Here is a 20,261-nt window from a genome sequence, read left to right as displayed (position 1 = left end):
GAACGACAATCAAATAAAAAAGGAAAAACGGTTTTAAGACAGGGAAGTTCGATGTACTGTTTGATACTATATCTTCCACCAAATGGGATCATCTGCTTTTCGATGCAAAGAAATTGTTCCCGCTTGAGTCTCAAATGGGACGAACATGGTTTCATTTTCCTTAAGTTTTCCGTTGAAAAAAGCTCCTGAACATGGAGTCGAAATATTCGGATTTGTCCTTTAATTATTTAAAGTTTTTTTTATTTTTTTTTGTTCTCCTGGTTTATTTAAATTGAACCCGTTTTTTCAATCTTAAGTTTTTGTAAATGGAAAAGCAGTGTTGTCTTAGAAATTTGGGCCTATTTTACTTTTTTAAATTAGACCCTTTTTTCTCTAATTTTTTTGTAAGTTCTGTTCATATTTCATGTAAATATTCCCAAGGCTCTTAGAACATCCTCGGGGACAAAACTTAAGCATTATCTACCCCTATGTGCAATTAGGCCCTCTTTGGAAAAACCGCCGTGATTAATCGACATCCGATAATGGATCTGGATTGTGCTGCGTTATGTGATCGTTTCAAGTTAAAATATGACGAGGTCAATAATTTAATGCGAAAAATTTATTTAGTGAAAACAGAAAAAGAAAATGTAAACTAGAAAAAACAAACTTTTAAGTTTTGTTTCCGACCAAATTGATAATATAATATAAAAGATGGCAAAGTGAGATAGGATTTTTTATTATTTCTTGAGCTATCTTATTTTGAAGAATCTGAAAGGTGTTTAACTTGTTAATAAAGAAACGTTGATTGGTTGAACATTCGAGTTTGTAAGACTGAAAATGGGGATCCACAACCTCTCTGGCTGTTGGGGTACATAGAAGGTCTATGAGAAGTTGAGAACAATGGTTAGGTAAAGAAATGCCATCTGTTGGGCTAAAATATAGGGGGCGTCGGAGCTGAGAAAATATTTATGTATATCTGCCTGTATCATTTTGTTTTTTTTTGGTCTATTTATTATCATTGTTGTTTCTTTTTTAGCATTTTCAGCTGCGGAAAAACTTCCATTCAGGATCTCAATTATGTCTTTTTATGTTGATGCCGTGTATGTTGATATCTTGCTGATGATGTAGATGTCTGTTTGAAACAGGAATTGCAAACAAGTAAATTAATGTAATTTTTCTTTAAAATCCATGTTTCGAAAGTTTGTTCAGAGTCTTTTTGTAGAGTATTATTCACCAATAAATACAAATAGGGACCACGATGCTCTTATTCCCCCTTTAAAGGCTCCGTGACACAAGGGGAAGGCCAGGGATACAAGGAGGGAGGCTTTCTGTTTAATAAAAAACTGCTGGTGTTTTTTACTGTAGAACGCTTCAGGTTTTGCATCTGTGTAAATTCTATGCTAAAATAAAACTCTACCATTGAAGGTTTATAAATTCGAATCAATAAAATATTAAATGTGCTCTAATTGAAGCGAGCAGAGATTGAAAATAAAGTAACAGTTTAAGTAAAACTGAACAGTTAAAAAGAGAAAATCGGACCCATAATTTTAAGCTCCTCCTACTGTACCTTGGATTCTAAAAGTCGAGCAATAATAGCATCTATAAGTAGAGCAATTTTTTAGTTTTTCAGTTTTTAGTTTTATCTGTTTTCAATTTTTTTTCCATTTTCCTGTAAGTTTCACACCGTATAAATTTTCCTTTATAGTTACCACAGGCGATCTAGTTTTTGCCTTTGGGGAATAAGTCTGTAGATGAAATTTCAGCGACCTAGGTTGGCCTTTAAATTATCATCAAGGACGAACGGGATCAAGTGCCAGGGTTTTGTGAGAGGGGTGGGCTATAGTTAGCAAATTTATGGTAGTAATTAGCTGTTTTGATTTTATAGGTGAAAGTAATGAAAGCATTCGAAGAAGCAAAGCAGATGAGGCTGAAACCCATGCAAAAGCCTAGTTCGCTACCAGTTCCTGTAACTGCAAAGATTGAAGTTCACTCAAAGCTGGATAAAGGTAGGTTTTCAAATATAAATACAAATAAGAAGAACGAAAAATCCAACCAGAGATAAAAAAAAAAACATTGAAGGCCAGTGATTGCTTTCTTAGAACTTAAATTCTCCTGGACTATCTATGGTGCATAGGGCATCAATGAAGCCCCTGTAGACGTCTTGCTTGGTTGCTGCGGCGAGGATATCTTCCCACTGGGGATACTTAGGTTAGGCCTAACCTAACCTAACCTGACATATGTTCCATCAGAGATCACGGTCGTATGTGCGTCTCAGAGTGTTTTCGGTCTTCCTCTCTGTCGATGTCCACATTGTTCCTCTTGCTGTGCTTAGTGCTGGATTGTTGACTCTCTGTCATCCATCCAAAAGATGTGTTCAAAATCACTCTATCTTTTCTTCTTCGCCACTTGGCCACCACCTAGCCAAGGGGATGGCGCGCTGGATTTGGAACTCTTCGTCCGGAAGGCGAGGGTTTGATTCCTGGTGTCGCCTGTTATTTGATTTGGGATGGGAGTGAGTGGGGTGACTCTGTATGCTTAGCTAGAGGCGACCCAGCTCTAAATGGGTATCTGGAGAAATTTGGGGAAGTAAAACAGAAAGGGTGTGTGAAAGCACAAGACGGCTGGTCCCATCCCTCCATTGCACATCCTGGCTGAAGGGCCTTGTGACAGAGATCAGCAGTGCTGGTTCGGACTTTAAGAGGGCCGTTCTAGGGCCCTAGAACGGCCCGTTTCCTTCTAGGGCCGTTTCCTTCACAATTTTCACCTTTAGAAGTTAGCGACCGGCCAATTCTCTGACGGATTTCAGCGTTACTGAATTTGTGTTCCCAGTTGACGTTTAATATGTTCCTCAAAATTGATTCTGTATTGTCCTATAGTCAATGATAAAGACAAGAAAAGAAATAAGCAAAATGCGATTCCATAACTACTAATAAGAGAGAACAAACGTAAGTATGTCCACTGCATAAAAGGAGACGTTTTTAGTGAGGATGAAAACCAACAAAATTAGAATAAATACAAGAAGAAAAAAGCGAGAAGACTATCAATGATTAAAATCCAATGTGATACGGACCAAAAATACAAGTATTACTCCCAAAAGGCAATAATAAAACATGCAATTTGAGTTACTTTTGCCACATCCAGAAAGTAGCGCTTTTCCACCTTCTGGTGAATTCCCCGATTTATTCTCTAATGAGATATATAGGAAATAGGCATACCTCAGAGTCAGAGTCCAAATAAGACATTTATTTGCGTCGGAAATGAACTTTACCCCCCCCCTAATATGCAAATATATAGGCTACCCTGGATTAGGTAGCTAATTAGCTATACAATGAATTTTCTATTATTTTGACAAACTTTTAAATCAATCTGAAGAGATTAAGTGACTTACGGATAATTCAGCCAGTAATGTCATTTGGAGGGGAGCTGGTTGGGGCTATAGGCTCCCTGGTTTTAGGAGGAATCCCAATTCAGCTGTCACAATTTCTATTGATTCGATTTGAAGTGTAAAAAAAACCGTGCAAACAATTGTACTTAATTGAAACAAATCCGTTTTTAATAGAGCTGTACTTGACAACAATCTGCTGTGATCTTCATTCCAAACATATTTATTTAGTATTCATATTTCTTACATAACGATACATTTTTTTTGCTTTGTTGCTATAGCCATGGCGACCAACTTTCTTTACAATATAGTAATCGACCCAGGATTTCTAATAAAATCATATGTGTCGCTTATGTAATTCTGGAGTTGTGATCCCCTCAATGTATACATATCATGTACTCTATATTTCTTTGAGACTATTTTCGAATTTGTTCTGAGTCGCATGTTCCTCAGGTCTTCTCTTCTTCTGGAGTTTACAAATAAAACGCCATTTTGTACAACAACGGGCCTTTTACGTTCCTTGTAGCCATAGATGTATTATTGTTAATACACGCTAGAACGCTTTGGATTTTGCAAGGTCATTGCACCGTTTCTTCTTTGCCTATAGCCAGCACGTTAAATTTGAAATTGGATTTGATTCAGAATGTTTTTTTTTGTTTCTTGAATTTTGTTTCTTCAATTGTCTTCAAATTTAGCTTCTTTTAATTTATAGAAAATCAAAGGTAGAATTTTAGACCAATTATTCTTTTATGATTTCAGTAAAGATAAGAAAAATATACTTAATCTTGGCAAAAATCTTGAAGGACGGTATCTAATCTCACACACTAAAGATTTTAACAAAATGAGAATATGAAAAAAAAAAATTAAAAAAAGATAGTTAAAAAAAAATCGTACCAACAATCAAGACCTAATATTTTTAATTTAAAATCGAAAGGCTTTACCAACGATGGGGTGGGGGGGGGGGGTACCTTGACACAAAAACCGCCAGAACGCTTTGCCTTCTTTGCTTCTTTGCCTTCTTCTTCTTTGCCTACAGTCAGCACGTTAAATTTGAAATTTGGTTTCATTCAGAATGGTTATTTTGTTTCTTGAATTGTCTTGAAATTTAGCTTTTTGAATTTGTAGAAAACTAAAAGGAGAATTTCAGACCAATTATTTCTTTATGTTTTCAAGAAAGATAAGAAAAATATACTTAATAAAAGGACAATTCAAAGAATCGATAAAAATCTTGAAGGACAGTACCTTATCTCACACACTAAAGATTACAAAAAAAAATGAGAATATGAAAAAAGGACAAGATTTAAAAAAGATAGTTAAAAAATATGTACCAACAATCAAGACCAAATATTTTTACTTCACAACCGAAAAGCTTTATCAACGGTGGGGGGGTTACTTACCTTGAACCAACTTAAAAAGGAGGAAAAACATGAAAAAAAAAGAAATAAGAGCTATACAAGAACAACCTAAAAAGAAAAACTCAGAATGATCAACTGGTGTCAGTTGTATAAAATTTAGGATGGGTTGGGGCAAATACTGTTAAACATCCAGAAAGGCTGGGGTGCAAATTTGTTGTTTTTCCAATTTGTCTGTGAAAATATCAAACCAATGTCATGACCGGCCGCTTTTCAGGTGTACAAGCCCGTGTTAAGGCAAATGCACCGCATGCAATTTAATTTCACTGCTATGCTCATAAACACAACCTTGTGTTAGTTAGGTGATTGCATTCAGAATTTGAGACGAAAGGCATATTTCTTCTCCATTCTTCAAGAGCTGTACTATTTTATCACGAAATGCAATACATGCTACCAGCTGTTCGTTAGTAAACAAGTAAGTAAGTAAGTACTTTTATTACCCGTTTTTAAACGGGGAATCAATTACAAAAACATCTAGTGACGGGGAATCGGCAGCTTAGGCCCACGGACTTGCAACCTAACTTCTGACAGTTGAATTTGTATTTACACTCCATCTAGCTTAATTTTTTTTTGCCACTAACTCTATCTGAGAAGATCCAGACAATAGACCTAGTTTTCTCTTGGGCTATTAGTCTTATTGCAGTTGCGCAAGGTAAAATTAGAGAAATGTGAACTGACGGATCTTCTGATGGAATCTTTCATAAAACAAAAGAATTCTCTCGTGAGTGCGGCCTCACTGAAGACCTTTTGCAAAATTTTCAGAATTCTGATTCTTCATGTAAAAGACCAAAACAAGCACTACAAGTTGCTTCCCGCCTACGTGATTTTGTAACCATGTCGACTTTGGAAAAAAATGATCTTGCTGGAGTAAAAAAATCAACTAAAGATGCTTTCAGAATGGATTATTTTCTTGTGATAGATAGATTCTGTTCCGAGTTTGAAAGCCGCTTCATGATTGCTCTTCCACTGTTTGAGTTAATCTCTGCGTTAGATGTTGATGCGCCACACTTTCTCGATACTAGCCGACTAGCTATTTTGGTAGCGCATTAAAAATGAGCTTATATTGGCACAACCCCGTTGGCGTCACATACGGATCTTATGAGAAGGTATATATTGAATTTTTAGCCGATAAGCCGAAAGATCTCTTTGAACTTTACGGTTGTCTGAAGGCAATGTCAATAGACACACGTAGATTTTTTTCGGCGTCGATTTGCAAAGAAGACGGCGCCGATTTGAACTTGAAAATTTTTCTAGTTTAATCGGTGCCGATTTACAAAAATGGTACTGATTTTCAATCGTTATCATAAAAAAAGATATCCTCAATCGTTTCCTTCTCTTTAGCAGCAAAATCAAAAGAACTAAATGATAATAATAATAACTAAGAATTTCATAATTTAATACTGAAATTTTTTAATATTTAATTAAAATCTTTGATAAAATGAATCTCATGCAAGGGCACTGTTTAAGTACTGCTGTCGTTTGCCCACTGATTTGCTGAAATCGGTGCTCGAAAAAAGATATGTGTCTGGCCCTTAAGCCTGATAAAATATATTTAAGATCAGACAATGGTTGACGAAAAGCTCATTGATCTAATATTAATATCCAGTGGAAAGGCTCTTGTGAAGTTGTTGGATTTCCATGCTATGGTTAATATTTTTGAAAAAATGAGACCTCGTCGATTCTCAGTGTTTCAGTAAAACTATGAATTAATTTCTAACTGAAATTTTTTCTATATTCATGAAACACTTTTAAATTTATTCCTACTACTCTTATTTGGGAGAGGGCTGTGCTAACCACTGTGCAGAAATACAGTTTTCAAACACCTGTGAGCCAGCTACTCAAGGGGCCCCACAGAGGTTGCTTATCCCCCCCCTTTGTTCGGAATGAAATGACGCTGCTAAATTCAGTGCATATATACATATTCAAAGCAAAATGGATCCTCGTACAATCGCGGAAAGTGTATTTTTCTAAAACAGAAAGGACACAGAGATTGCTCAACATAGTAATAGTAACATGGTAACATAGTCGAAATAGTAACAATGCTGGTTTCCTTGCATTGTATCTTAAATTAAATATATGGGGTTTTTCTTGTTGTCAATAAAGAAAACACGCTTGGAGATTGCTTGAAACAGCTTAATTTTGTTATGTTTTCTCTTATACTTTTTGAGTGCTTAAGCTGTCCATCGGTATTTTCTTATACTCTTTTCTCTTAGGTTTTATCCTAGGATTGAAATTTTAGCGCCCCTGAACAGATATCCCATTGTAAGCCTGGTTTGTTAACTGCCAACACTAGGCTATTATAATAGGCAGAATACCAGAAAAGCTGAGAGGGTTAATGGGATAGTACTTTAGAAGTTCCTGCAGAATATTTACTGACTACTTAGCAGGAAATTGCAGCCAGTAAAATTCAAGGCTGGATATCCGCTTCAGTATGGCATTTTTCTTGTGTTCTACGATGACTTGTCACGGTCATACCGTGTCAAGCTTGAAGCTATAATTGAATTTTCTACATATCAAAAAGAAAATAGTTAAATTTGGCAAATTTCCTTTGCGTGTTGAATTTGAGCAATATATAAAAGAGAATCCAGGTAATTTTTACAAGTTAATTGATGTAAATTCTCAATTTAAAAAAGTAAAGAATTTGTTATAAAAGAACCACAACGGTGTAAGTCATTAAAAATATTAGATATAAACACCGTTCTGAGGTATTTTATTGCTAACGTTTCATATAATGAAGTTGAAAAGATTTATTTATTGCACCGTTCTATATAGCTTAAAAAGGTGCTATGGATTGATGTGTTAGTTGTAATCATTATAAGCGAATCGCCTGTTTCTCTTCTTATTTATCTATTTCAGTCGAGTTAACTTTCCCTTTTGTTAAGTTTTGTTTTGCTCCTGCACTTTTTTATTTCATTTTTTGGTAATCTCAGAATACTGGCTCCTTTCATATCAATTTTGTTGTATCTTTTTCTTTTCTCCTATTCGTTGTCTTTCCATAATTTTGTTTTTAGCCTTGATAATTATAAATAGCTCTGATGAACCCTGGTTGATGGCTTTTTTTTTATTTGTGTGAAATTTTGAAAATCACCGTTTTTTTAGTTCTTTTTGACGAAGAAGAAATCAAAAATACTGATAACGCTGCAGTGGCTCTTGAAGAAGAGATTCTAGCCGAGTTTGACAAACTTGATATATTGGTCGTTGAAAGAACCTTTGAAAAAGCCATAGAACGATTTGAAATTTTGAAGAAAAGGATTAAAGACTCAGAAGAAAAGATCAATGACACCATCAAGTATTTTTTTCTTCCCTTTTTCTAATTATTCAATTTGTATGTTGCTTAAATTTTTTCATTTCCGTGTCAAATACCTATTAGAGTGATATAGCTGTTTACAAAATAGCTTCAAAGTATTAACCTTCATATTTTGGTAAAGAAAGGGCTTAATCTCGGTATCTAACTACCATTTTTTTTTAGTTTAATCTGCTGTTAAAGATAAAAAGATAAAGATCCTCCAGAGCCATTGCTGGCGCATAGGGCGTCGAATCGACGTTTCAGTTGCTGGGTCTTTTACAGGAATCTGCTGTTACATTTCTGAAAATCAAAGACCCGAACTTGCTGCTTTTGCAGACGTTCAAAACATACCTATAACATTTAACATATAAGATATGATACATATGATACATATAACATATGTTGCTGTGGTGGCGCAGTGGATTTGACATTAGCTTGGTAATACGGGACCCAGAGATCGAATCACGCTGCAGGAATGCACTGCAGGGCCGACGTAGGGACCTTAGTAGTCAAGAAGCGTCGTTAATTCTTAGATATAACATATGATACATATAACATATAACATCTAACGGTATCTCGGTATCTAATTTTTCAGATTTTCTCGTTGAAAGGGGAGGGTGGTCCATGTGCAGGTTTTGTTTTACTAGTTTGAATTCTAGTGTATAAAATATCTTTTAATTTTTAAACTAGGGCATTCTCTGTAGTGCAAATACCTTTAGCTTCTATAAGAACCATGTTTAACTACCCAAAGAGATTATGAATTACCTAAAAATTACCAAAGAAACTCCCAAATTACGAAAAAAGAATGGGGAAGTTCTAAGAGGGGAATCTGCTGCTTGTGTCGGAAAGAGACTAAGCCTGCACCTTCTAGCATCCCTTTTATAGCCAACCTTAACTGCTGCAAACATGTCTTTTCTGGTATTTGAAAACTTAGTTGACGGCAAAGAAAGTAGACTTATGTCCCGACTAGGCCTACCAGCTTAAAGTTAACTTGTGTACTTGATTTTCTGAGATTTTCCATGCCAAGCTAGGCATATTTTATGCCCACTGTATTTTGATTTAAATTAATTCTTGAACGCAAAAAAGGTGCTGAATGCCAAACAGAAAAGGCGTACTTAAGCATTGGGCTTACAAATGAAAGTAAAATTCTCAAATAATTCAATTTAGGACGTTTAAATCTTTTTAAGGACTGCAAAATGTAGTATTCGTACCTTTTAGAATATCAATAACATGGTAACTTGATTTTAAATCGCTTCAGATGGTATTATTTGACATCGCTATAAATTAGTGCGTTTATACGCTATATGGCATAATATCAAGCAATTCATGGTAACGAACTGTACATAAGAAGCGACTCGGCTCAATAGTAACCGAAACTCCAAAAACCGAAATTTAATATAAAAGCCGATTCTAAATATTTGAGATTCACTAAATTTCATGTTACCAATCAAAAGCTATGGGCTTGAGAAAATTTGCCTGATTTTTGAAAAATAGGGAAAGACCCACAAGAAGGTAAGGAATCTTAATGGAATTCGAATCGTCAGATTCAGTGTATCAGAGAATCTCACCGCAGAGAGTTTAAGCTCCTATGTACGGAAATGTGGATTTTTTTTTGCCAGTAAAAAGATCGCGGATGCGTGTTAATTATATTTTTTTTCCTCTAGGGCAGGGCGATGAATAAATTGATTGAGGGATAGTGGCACATATTAAAAAAGGATAACTAAAGTTTTTAGAATATAAGGTACATTCTTTATTGAGACAAAATTATAAATATGTAATTACAAAATGAAATCAAGCCACCTTTTTTTTGTGGGCTAATTTATCCAAAATGTCTTCGACATAGACTGGAATATTCCTGTGTGTCATGGTTACAGCGGTTGCTGCAATCTAGTAAAGAGGGAGCCACTGCCCATAGTAACCAAAAGTTAAAAACCGTGTTTTGAAAACAAACTGCCTAGTGAAAAAATTGCCATCTGACACTGTTTCAGGAATGTTATCTGTTAATTTGGTTCGTCCTAAAAGTATAAATTTATTGTGAAAAGAAATTTATGGTGGTTTTGAAAAAAAGATTGAAACCCTTCGAAAAAGGCGTCAGATCAAAATGAAAAGTATACCGTTGGAATCAGCATGGTCGAAAACCTTATACGGGGAAATTACGGTCCCCCTCCTTAAACAACAAGGACAGCTAATTTGTCTCCCGTTTTCTTTTTCTTTTTTTTTCAGCAGGCCTAGTGGGCTGCCACAACATCATAGAGAGATACTTAATGGCTCATTAAAAAGCTATTTCTCATATCTACTTGCTTTTTACAAATTCCGCCATCTGCAAGTGCCATATGGTACTAAAATGACACATTTTGTGCCATTTCTTAAGTTTTGGCACTATCAGGCTACCAGAGCATTGTACACAGATTTTTAATAGCTCATATAAAACATATTGCTCATATCTACATTCTCCCTATAAATTCCACCATATGCAAGTTCCAAATGACACTAAAACGGGGCTTTTGGTGCCATGTCTCAAGTGGAAAATCTGGGGCTACTGGGCTAGCAGATCTTATAATAGTTATGTTTAGTGGCTCATTGGAAATCTATTGCTCATATCTACGTGCTTTTATCAATTTTACCATTCGTAAGTGCCATATAGCACTGAAAACAACACTTTTGGTGCCACTTCTTAAGTGGAAAAAATCTGAAGTACAAAACAAGTACTATTGTAATAGTTGTGTTCCAGAATCCTTAATTGGAGATTTATAAGAACCCCTCCCGTACACTCCCCATCCCACCCCCCTTAGTAAGTTTCATAAATCGTCTGCTCATCAGTAAGCTACTGGAACATTAGCAGGCTGCCACACCATAGTCGATAGATGTGTAATGGCTCAATTAAAAGCTATGGCTTATATTTACTAGGTTTTTACAAATTTTACTATCTATTAGATTTCACAGATTTCAATGTTAACTAGTTTCTGGGGAGAGTTTGCAATGTACTCTTTGTCATGGTTGAAGCTTTAGCTGCAATCTAGTAAAGAGCGAATCACAGCCCATAGTAACTAAAAGTTAAAAAACGATAAACGTTAGAAAACGTCTTTAGCTACAGTAGCCTTCTAGCTTTTGCTATCAGTAGGCGATTTATAAAGCCCTGTCTTCATTTCGACTTTTTCAGGCGAAGTTGGCGGAGTAAAAACAGCTTTTTGTCCATCGAAAAACAAACAATCCTGAAAAATGTGTATTGTTTTGTGAAGTATGGATGATGAACTTTAGACTGAAAGTTTTTCGTAGCTGTCAAGGTTGTCTGTAGTATATTCTAGAGGTGTCTTATCTCCCCTAGATCTGTGGTAATTAGAACTGTATCAACCAACCAAGATGTGCTATCAACTGTTCCTTTTTTAAAAAGCCTCTAATTGTTGGTTTCTGTTTCGTAAAGATGGATGACTAACTAACAAACAGGAGCGTAGACTTCTATATAAACACTAAAGCACACGCGTGATTTGAATGAAGTTCAACGATCTTAGGAGCCCAAGATTATAACAGCACCTGGCCTACTTTGCAGCAGCCTGGCATTGGTCCCTACTGCATTTTCATAAAACAAAAATTCTCGTGCAGAGATCGTCACATATTACCTACTTGTTATGCATACATTACTCTGTATTGGTTTAAAACCCATAATGAATTTGGTTAAATTCTAACACAGTTTCATTTTAGATTTTATTTTGTAAAATGGATAAATTATCCATTTTCTTATCCTCATCACAATAAGATTTAGGGCGTACATTGTCCTTTCCTATTAGTCAAGAGTTATAAGAATGTCAACCCTACAGAATAAAATTTTCCGAATTTTGAGGGGATGTATCCCCATTATCTTCCCTGGGCTCACCCCTGCCCTAGGGGTGATTGCATCGAACCAGTGATCTTACAACATCGGGAGAGGGCTCATTATAACGGAAATTAAACGTCTAGTGCCTTTTTTGAGTAGTCAAAACGGTTGTTGGGCAACTGGTTCCCCCCACGTTCCTTTTCCCCCCAAAGTCGTCCGATCAAAATTATGAGATATCGATTTTCTTTAGCAAAGTTGAAAGGTTCAATAACTATGCTTTTGGGGATAATATGATCCCCCCCCCAGCCCTTGGGGAAAGGGCTGTAAGATATGAAATTTCCCCATTGTTTATCTATAGTTTTTGCTATTGTGAAATATACAGACATTTTCGGGAAGGGGTGTGTGATTTTCCATAGGGAGCATTTTTCTTGGGGAGGGAAGTCTCCGCGGTGAACTTCCCAGGGGAGATTTTACACTGGGGGAATCTGCCAAAATCCTATCCGATATTCTTTTTATTTGTCTTACTTTCTTTTTGCCGACTCAGTTTTATGTGAGGAGATGTTCTGGGGCAACTGTCCGGGGAAAATCTTCTGCGGGGATTTTCGTGGGGGGAAGATAACCTGCGGTAGAAATTTTCCATGGAGGATTTTTTAAATGAACTACTTTTCAGATGGGGGAGGTAGTCCGGGAATAAGATTCCACGAAGGAGGGGGGTTCCCCGTATGATTTGAAAACGATCAGAAATCAAAGTTTTTTTTTCAATTGAAAGTATGCAAAGGAGAATCTGTCAGCTGGAACCGTCAGTAACAAATTTCCCGGGGTTGGGAATTTCCAGCCAGGATGGAATTATCTGGGGGAATTTTCTGGGGGGGGGGGAAGGTATTTTACGTGGGAGGAATTTCCTATGGAAGAATTTTTCGTGAGGGGAGGGCATTTTCCATGGAGAGGAAGCTGGATTTTCTGGTATTATTTGAAAAATGATCAGATATTAAATAAAAAAACGAAATTAAATTAAATAAAAATAAAGAAATTAAATGAGTTTTATTTCAACTGTAAGTAAGGAGGAATATTAAAATTTAAAACGAGCAGAAATTACTTCGTATAGAGAAATGTTGCCCTTGCTCAATATCTCGCTCTTGACGCTAAAGTTTGACTTTCTTCCCAATTCTTTACGAGCGATCTTGAATCACAAGGATCCCTTAAGCAGAATAAGATTCTTTTTTTAAAGTACTAAAAAACTTCAAAAAAAGGCGTTAATAAAATTCCTTAAATCATCGTGTAACTAACGGTAAGATTGACTGGAAATTGGCAGTCTAGCCTAAAATAGCAGTTGCTTTGCCTGGAGTAAATATAACTGCCACATGCTTTTTCTTATTCTACGAAAAGAGTAGCTGGCCGTTTTTTTACATTCATACAAACTATTTTTCTGTTGTTTTCATTGCTTTACGTTCTATGTGGTTTTGAGGAATTCCGAAATTCAAAGACCATAATTTTGAAATTTAGAGGACAGAAATTTTAAACTTGGAGATAGGAATTTTGAAATCAGCGCATTGAAATTTGAGTTTTAAAGCCACTAATTTAGAAAAATACAGAACAGAATTTGAAATTTAAAGAACAGGTTTTGAAATTGAAAAAGCAGAGTTTTAGCTTCAGAAGATTTTTAAATTTAGTGAACACGAATTTTGAAATTTAAAGAATCGAAGTTTAAACTTTAGAAACAGAATTTTGAGTATTTGAAGAACAGGATTTTGAAATTCAGATTCTGACACAGATTCTTTTTGTGAAATTTACAGAGCACGATCCTCAAATTTAGAGAATAGATTTTGAAATTTGAAAAGCAGAGATTAGAAATTTAGAGAGCAAAACGTTGAATAGAGAAAAAGAGTATGAAAAGCTTTATAAGAACTTAATATGGTGTGAATGCTACACCATTATTACAGAACGATAAACCATTTTACCAGTGTGTTGGAACTTACCATCAGGATGTTCAAGCACGGCTCCAGAATTTGGGAGGGGGAGCAGTGCCGAAAGGAAAAAGTGAAACACTCCCCCCTCTACAGCTTTGTTTAAAATAATTAAGTCTGGGCTTGCTATCGACGTAATGTAAAGCTACGGGAGATCAACTGGCGTACTTTGCCGCTTGCACAAGGCATTGGGAAACTTTCGTCGAGGACGTGATTGCCACTAAGCATCGATATCCGTTGGCCAATGAGAGGCGACCCCAGTCAAAGGGAAGACCCCTTTGACCCCTTTGAAGAACGCACCCGTTGCCTGTCTCATTTGGCGAGTTGTAATATTTTCGATTGCTCTGTGGTGTGTTACGGTGTTGCAAGTTTGCAATATAAGATGAATGGATAATCTAAGCGTCTGGACACCAACATGAAAGGCTCCTATAGAAATAGGACAAAAAATAAGAAAAATCCTGTCAAAAAATACTATGTTTGAGAACGCACCCATTTTTTAAATAACAATGTTTGAGGATGCGGGGGTTATTTCTAATGTTGTTACTGGTAGTTTTGGCAAAGGTACTCAAAAGCAAAGAAAAATGGCAAGGAATAAGAAAAGGCCTAGTCAGTTGGCAAAAGATAAACATTGCTGATATTACAAAACTTATCCCAATCAAGGTGAAAAGCAGACGCGGCAAAGATGGCAGAAGATAAACAGTGCGTTTTGATGCAGTGGACAACAAACTCTTGAGCCAGTTTGAATTTTTGTCCAAAATTTTATCTATAAGACTACAGGAGAACTTATCAAGTTCAGAATATGATGTCAAGAAAAAAGGACAAATGGGTAAAGAAGGTGATAAATGGTGCTAGTATACCTAGCCCTAGCAGTAGGAAATGCACTTTCCAAAGAATATTAGTGCTCAAAGGACCTCGTTAAGGTATGTCCGAAAGGATAGTTGGCCTTATGGTGCCCTGCAACGGGTTCCACATGTGAGAAAAACGTAAGTATAACCAGGTCTCATGCCAAGGGAGATGTGAAATATACTCACTTAACTATTGACATAGACTTGGAAGAAGAAATTTAGGAGCAAAATTTGCGACTCCCGATTGGTATGAGACGACACATGATTTTTAAGTCTCTTTACGGTAGGATGCAAAGCCATTCTTCATAAATGAGGATACAGCCTTGACCCTTATAATAGATGCAAGCCGGTATCATCATCACAACTCAAAACTGAGGCAAACATTTATAGCGTTGGTGAAGGAGTCTTGATTTTTGTCAAGCTCAATGATGGAAATAAAATTATTCCATTTGGACATATGTATTACGTACACCTCATCTGTTTCTCTGTCTCCGGGGAGCAGTGATAAGTGATGCCAACCTTTGCATGCTTATACAGGCCACAGCAATGTCACTGTCTAACCTTCTTGTCTTGGTTCTGCACTCCCTTGTGCTCTCCCTAATGGCACAGAAACGTTTCAGCGTTGCGTTTATAACACATACCGTCTTTGAACAATTTTATTGCGTTGATATGTTTCATTGTTTTTTCACAATGAAACATTTAATTCGGGGGAGGGTGATCGCCTGCTCCTTGTATCCGTGCTTGAGGGTATTTGAAGTCCATTAGATCTAGCACTGATGATTATTTTATATTGCATGTCCTAGAATATCGTTTCTAGCGAATTTTTCCTTTTTTCTAGAAAAAAGCTGGAGAAGTGCGAGGAAGCCCTGATATTGTTGTTATGTCGTGAAATGGAGCCGATTTCTGGTTGTTCTGTGAGGAAACCCAAAACAGTGAAGAGAGCAATGCAGCTGCTTATTCGACTTCAGCGAACAGCACTGGTAAGTCTCAGATCAAGTTTTCTTGAAAAACAAGATTAAAAATTGTTTTCCTCTAGCTTTAAAACCAGGTACTTCGAAATACGGCCTGCGCACTGGATATGGCCAGAGACACCTTGAATTACCTTATTAGTTTTTTCGCTATTGTTTAGTGATTTGTTCAGAAAATATAATATGTCAGCACACAGAGGAGAATTAGAAGTTAAATGAATAAAATAATAGGGAAGTAATGGAGAAAAGAAAAATAAAGTAAAAAAAGAGGAGGACTAACAAAATTAACGTATACATACAGAAGAAATATGAAATACTTGGAAACATGCGTGTGTAGCGCAAAGAGTATGGGAAACACAAGCTTATTCTCTCGGAAACAAAGACTATCAACGCCATCTAACATTACCCAGTAAATCATAAAGCTAAAAAGTAAAATTAAGAACGGAAGTATTGCTTGTGCTTTCTTTTTATCTCTTTTCCTTTCTCTTCACATTGGGACTAAGACAGTTTTGCTGGATAGCCCTGCACTGGCATTGGCGCTACTAGTTTGAAATTCGTGTCAAATCTTTGGTTAAGAACTAAGATTCCTCTCCTATTACTTTTCCCTATTCTCTCATTTAGTCCAAATAGTATGGAACGCAATGAGAGTGAAACCAGATTCTCTGTTTGAAAAAAAAACAACCAACACCATCTAGCACTACCCATTAATCATACAATTAATTGCTTATAAAATACTAAATAAAAATTTCAGTAGAATTACTTTTATTTTTTATTATATTCGTTTTAGGTAAAATTCTAGTTAATTGACTTCTTGCTATCTCGGAAAGGGTTAAGGTTAGGAAAATGAAACTTTCATGGATGGGTCTACGGGTTAAAGTACGTCCCGGGAAGGTATTTTAAAACACCCACCTCCACTCCTTCTCCCTCTAGAGGGCCCTGAAATTTATCTACATGACAGGTCTATACCTATTGAAATTTGACAAAACAACATTTTACCTTAATTTTCAGTTACTAGTTGCTTTTTCTCTGCCTCTAGTTCTGAAAATACAATTCCTGTTATTTGAGCAAAATTTTGAGCCATATCAATGTTTTTTTTTTAATTTGGGAAATGTATTTGCATATTTTTAAAACCTTATAAACTGGAATTGAGCAAATTTACAAAGCTGAAAACAATTTTGTTGTACTTCAATTAAGCAGAAGATCTATTTTGCAAGGTTTCACTTTTATAACACACATATTTTTAAAGGTCATCAAAGGTCAGGGCCCTCTAGATGGAGAAGGAGTGGAGGTAGTTGCTTCAAAATACCTTCCCGGGACATAATTTAGTCTGTAGATTCATTCCTGAAAGTTTCATTTCCCTAACCTAAACCCTTACTGAGATAGCAAGAAGTCAATTAACTAGAATTTTACCTTCGTTTTACACTGGGTTAAAGATAAAATAACCGCTTTGGCCAAAATATGACAATAAGGGACACGATGTAACTAATATTTGTGCGTTTTTTTTCCATATGACCTAGAATTTAAATTAGATATTCTTTCATACCGTCACTAAATTATAGTACATATTTTGCAGAATATAATCACTACCCTCTTTTACTGGATCTTCTGCATATAGCCTTAATTGATTAAAAATGCGGAACAACTAATATGTCCTGTACTTTTCCTTATCCTCATACCAAGGGTAACATTTTTGTTCTTCGCAGTAATGACATGATAAGTATAGTAACATATTGAGAGTTAAGCGCCACGACTGCGTACCATTAGCATATGAATCTTTTACTACTTATCGAAAACCAGGAAACGAGCTTAAATTTTTACTTAGCTTAGAGCTATGGGAAAATATTTAATTGATAGCGTAGGCCAGGGCAAATTGTAACTTTAGGGAGGGAATGAAGTTAAGGAATGGACTTTTATCTGATAATTATGGCCAAGGGCTCAACAAGATTGAAACCTTTGCAACAGGGTTTTTTGATATGCTAAATTTGATGATACTATTATAATAAATATCCCTTGCATTTTTAAGGGCATTTTCCCCTTTATTTGAAACTCAGGGTAATTTTTTTAGGTCAAATCATCAGCCAATGAACTTTTTTTGGGGAGGGGTGGAGCCTGGAGGGAGGACCAGGGTTCAGGTCCCACGATTTTTTGAATAAGGAAGTCACGCTAATAGCGATGTAGATAAAAGTTAGAAAAAAGTTGACAGATCAACCATGACAGAAGTCAGAAAATAAAGGGATAGAATATAATCAAGAAAGGAGACTTTAAGCTTGCCAACTTCAGAGAAGAAAATATAAATCGCAAGGGTTTCGTTAATTAAAAATGCGTCCTCGGCGCTGACGAAAAAGAATGATAAGAAGAATAATGTAAGAATAATAAAAATAAAAAGAGTAATATAAAAAGTTGCAATAATGTTAAGTTCGGACGCTCGGATGAAACGATCTTTCAATCTATAGCGGCCGTAGAAAAACGGTGTAGTGTGTTCATTAAAAAAAACAATAAAAAATTGCAACTGACCTGTCCTTTAATGAATAACAATTATAAACTCGTCTTTCTTGAAAAGGTTGCGAAATCTGAATGGGATTAGAAATAAAACTTAAAGATTAATATTTCAATAATGGGTATCGTGAATACAAAAATAATGACCATGGACAAACTTTAAAATCAAGCTGATCGACGTTGTCGTGAATATAAAAATAAGAGGTAACATTGGCAGCTAGAACTTCTAGACAAGACAGCTTCTAGAACTCGACAAGAGAAACAAAATGCTCAACAGTTTCGAGTTTAGAATTTTATTCACCAATAAATACAGAATGGAAATACAATGCTCTTATTCCCCCTCGAAAGGCTCAATGACCAGGAATACAATGGGGATACAAAAGAAAAATACAATATAAGCAACAACCAAAAAAAGAGAACAATAGCAAAAAAACATATAAGACCCTGATGGCAAACTTCTATGATACCTTTTTTCATTAAATATATAAAAGAAATCAAAAGAGCGGATAAAATCCGATACAGAAACCAAACTATCTTTTGGCTGATCTATCATACGAGAATTAAGTATACTCAGCTCAGTATCACCAAAATGGAAAAATGGGAGATTAGATGGTGATGCTATACGCTGCGCTTGATCAGGAAATAGCGATCGGAAATATCGGGAAATAACAGGAAAATGATCAGAAATATCACTAACCAGCACTGAATTATCTAAGACATCTAGTGACGAAAAAATATAATCAATAAGAGACGCACGCGTCTCAGTAATTCGGGTTGGTATACAAACTGAAGGTAGAGTTCCCGAAGAGAGCATCATCGACAAACAATTTATAGCTGAAGCAGAATTTTGATCCAGCAGGTTGGGGTTGAAACTGCCCATAAGTATTAGCTGACAGGGATGCTTTAGATTGAGTCCAAAACCTCTTCCAGAATTTTCATAAACGAAGGAATAGATCCACTAGGGGACCTGTAAACTAAACCCACAACTAAATCCTTACACTGACTTAATCTCAATAAAAAGGGAGTCAAAGATGCCTTCCTCGTTTCTGCTCACATCCGAACATTGTATGCAATACGATCAGCAATATAAAGGGCAAGGCCACCTCTCACCATCTGTTTCCTGTTCAGCCTCTCCATTTTATATCCAGGAATGTCTGAAAGCATATCCTTATTTGAATCCAGGAATCCTTAGTTTTGAATCCTTATTTTTTTGAATCCTTAGTTTCACATAATCCAATAAGATCAGGAGTTTCACCATTAACGGTCAGTTTCAGCTCATCAAATGACGAGCAAAGGTCCCTGAATGTTAAGGTGGAGCACAGAGAAAATACCATCTCGTTTAGAGGAGGCAGAACCATTTAATTGCGAAACATGCTTACTTTTATTAGCCGAATTAGGATCATTATTCTCCTTATTTCTACTTCCAACTGAATGATTGATTATACTTTCAATGTTTAAAGGATTTTTTTGTAACTCAACAAAACGTTACCCCAAAGAGTTGATACCAACCTGGTCACCAAAAGAAATTGTCAATTTACTTACGGTTGATGGTAGATCTGATCTGCTACCAAACCCACCAGACCAAAGGCTGTCAACATCACAGCAGAACTATGGCATCTATACAGAAGTTACACTGAACTCATTTATTGTGCACACACGAAACTGAAAAAAAAAAAATACCGAAACAACTGAATCTAAAATAAGGAACTGTGGAGAGGAAAAAAATAAGGAAAAAAACTAAAAAAATAGTATAATAGAGATAAGGATAAGTGAGAAACAGCAGGGAAAGATAAGGAAAAAGAAATAAGGAAAGACTAAGAAATAAACAAAAATAAGGAAGAGGGATCGTCGATGGATTCATTTGATGATCAATACGCACACACGAAGGAGCATAATTATATTATAATAAATATAACAATAAGCATACCAAAAGGATACTAAAAACAAAGGAAGGAACCAGACGAGATAATGTAAGGCAATTAAGCAAAAAAAAAAAAAAAAAAAAAATTTTCATTCACAATTGAAGGGATGATTGCGTTAGACGCACTAACAGAGATCTTAAATAGATCAAAACAGGTATCCTCTACACGCGTCCAGTTCTTTGATTTCGAATTTTTT

At 35.8% G+C, this 20,261-nt stretch overlaps 1 protein-coding gene across 1 annotated transcript in view; it reads left to right on the top strand.

Moving 5' to 3' along the window:
• LOC136026975 (exocyst complex component 8-like) overlaps nt 1-20,261 on the top strand; it is a 73,607-nt gene that overhangs the window by 14,742 nt on the left and 38,604 nt on the right. Inside the window, exons 5-7 of the mRNA XM_065703846.1 lie at nt 1,865-1,985; nt 7,873-8,062; nt 15,518-15,659. Of these exons, the coding sequence (XP_065559918.1) occupies nt 1,865-1,985; nt 7,873-8,062; nt 15,518-15,659 (453 nt within the window). The remainder of the gene's footprint in view (nt 1-1,864; nt 1,986-7,872; nt 8,063-15,517; nt 15,660-20,261) is intronic.

Source organism: Artemia franciscana, chromosome 5 (genome assembly GCF_032884065.1).
Source record: "Artemia franciscana chromosome 5, ASM3288406v1, whole genome shotgun sequence".
Lineage (NCBI taxonomy): Eukaryota > Metazoa > Arthropoda > Branchiopoda > Anostraca > Artemiidae > Artemia > Artemia franciscana.
The sequence above is the reverse complement of the archived record's forward strand: the minus strand, read 5'-3'. Positions and strand labels throughout refer to the sequence as shown.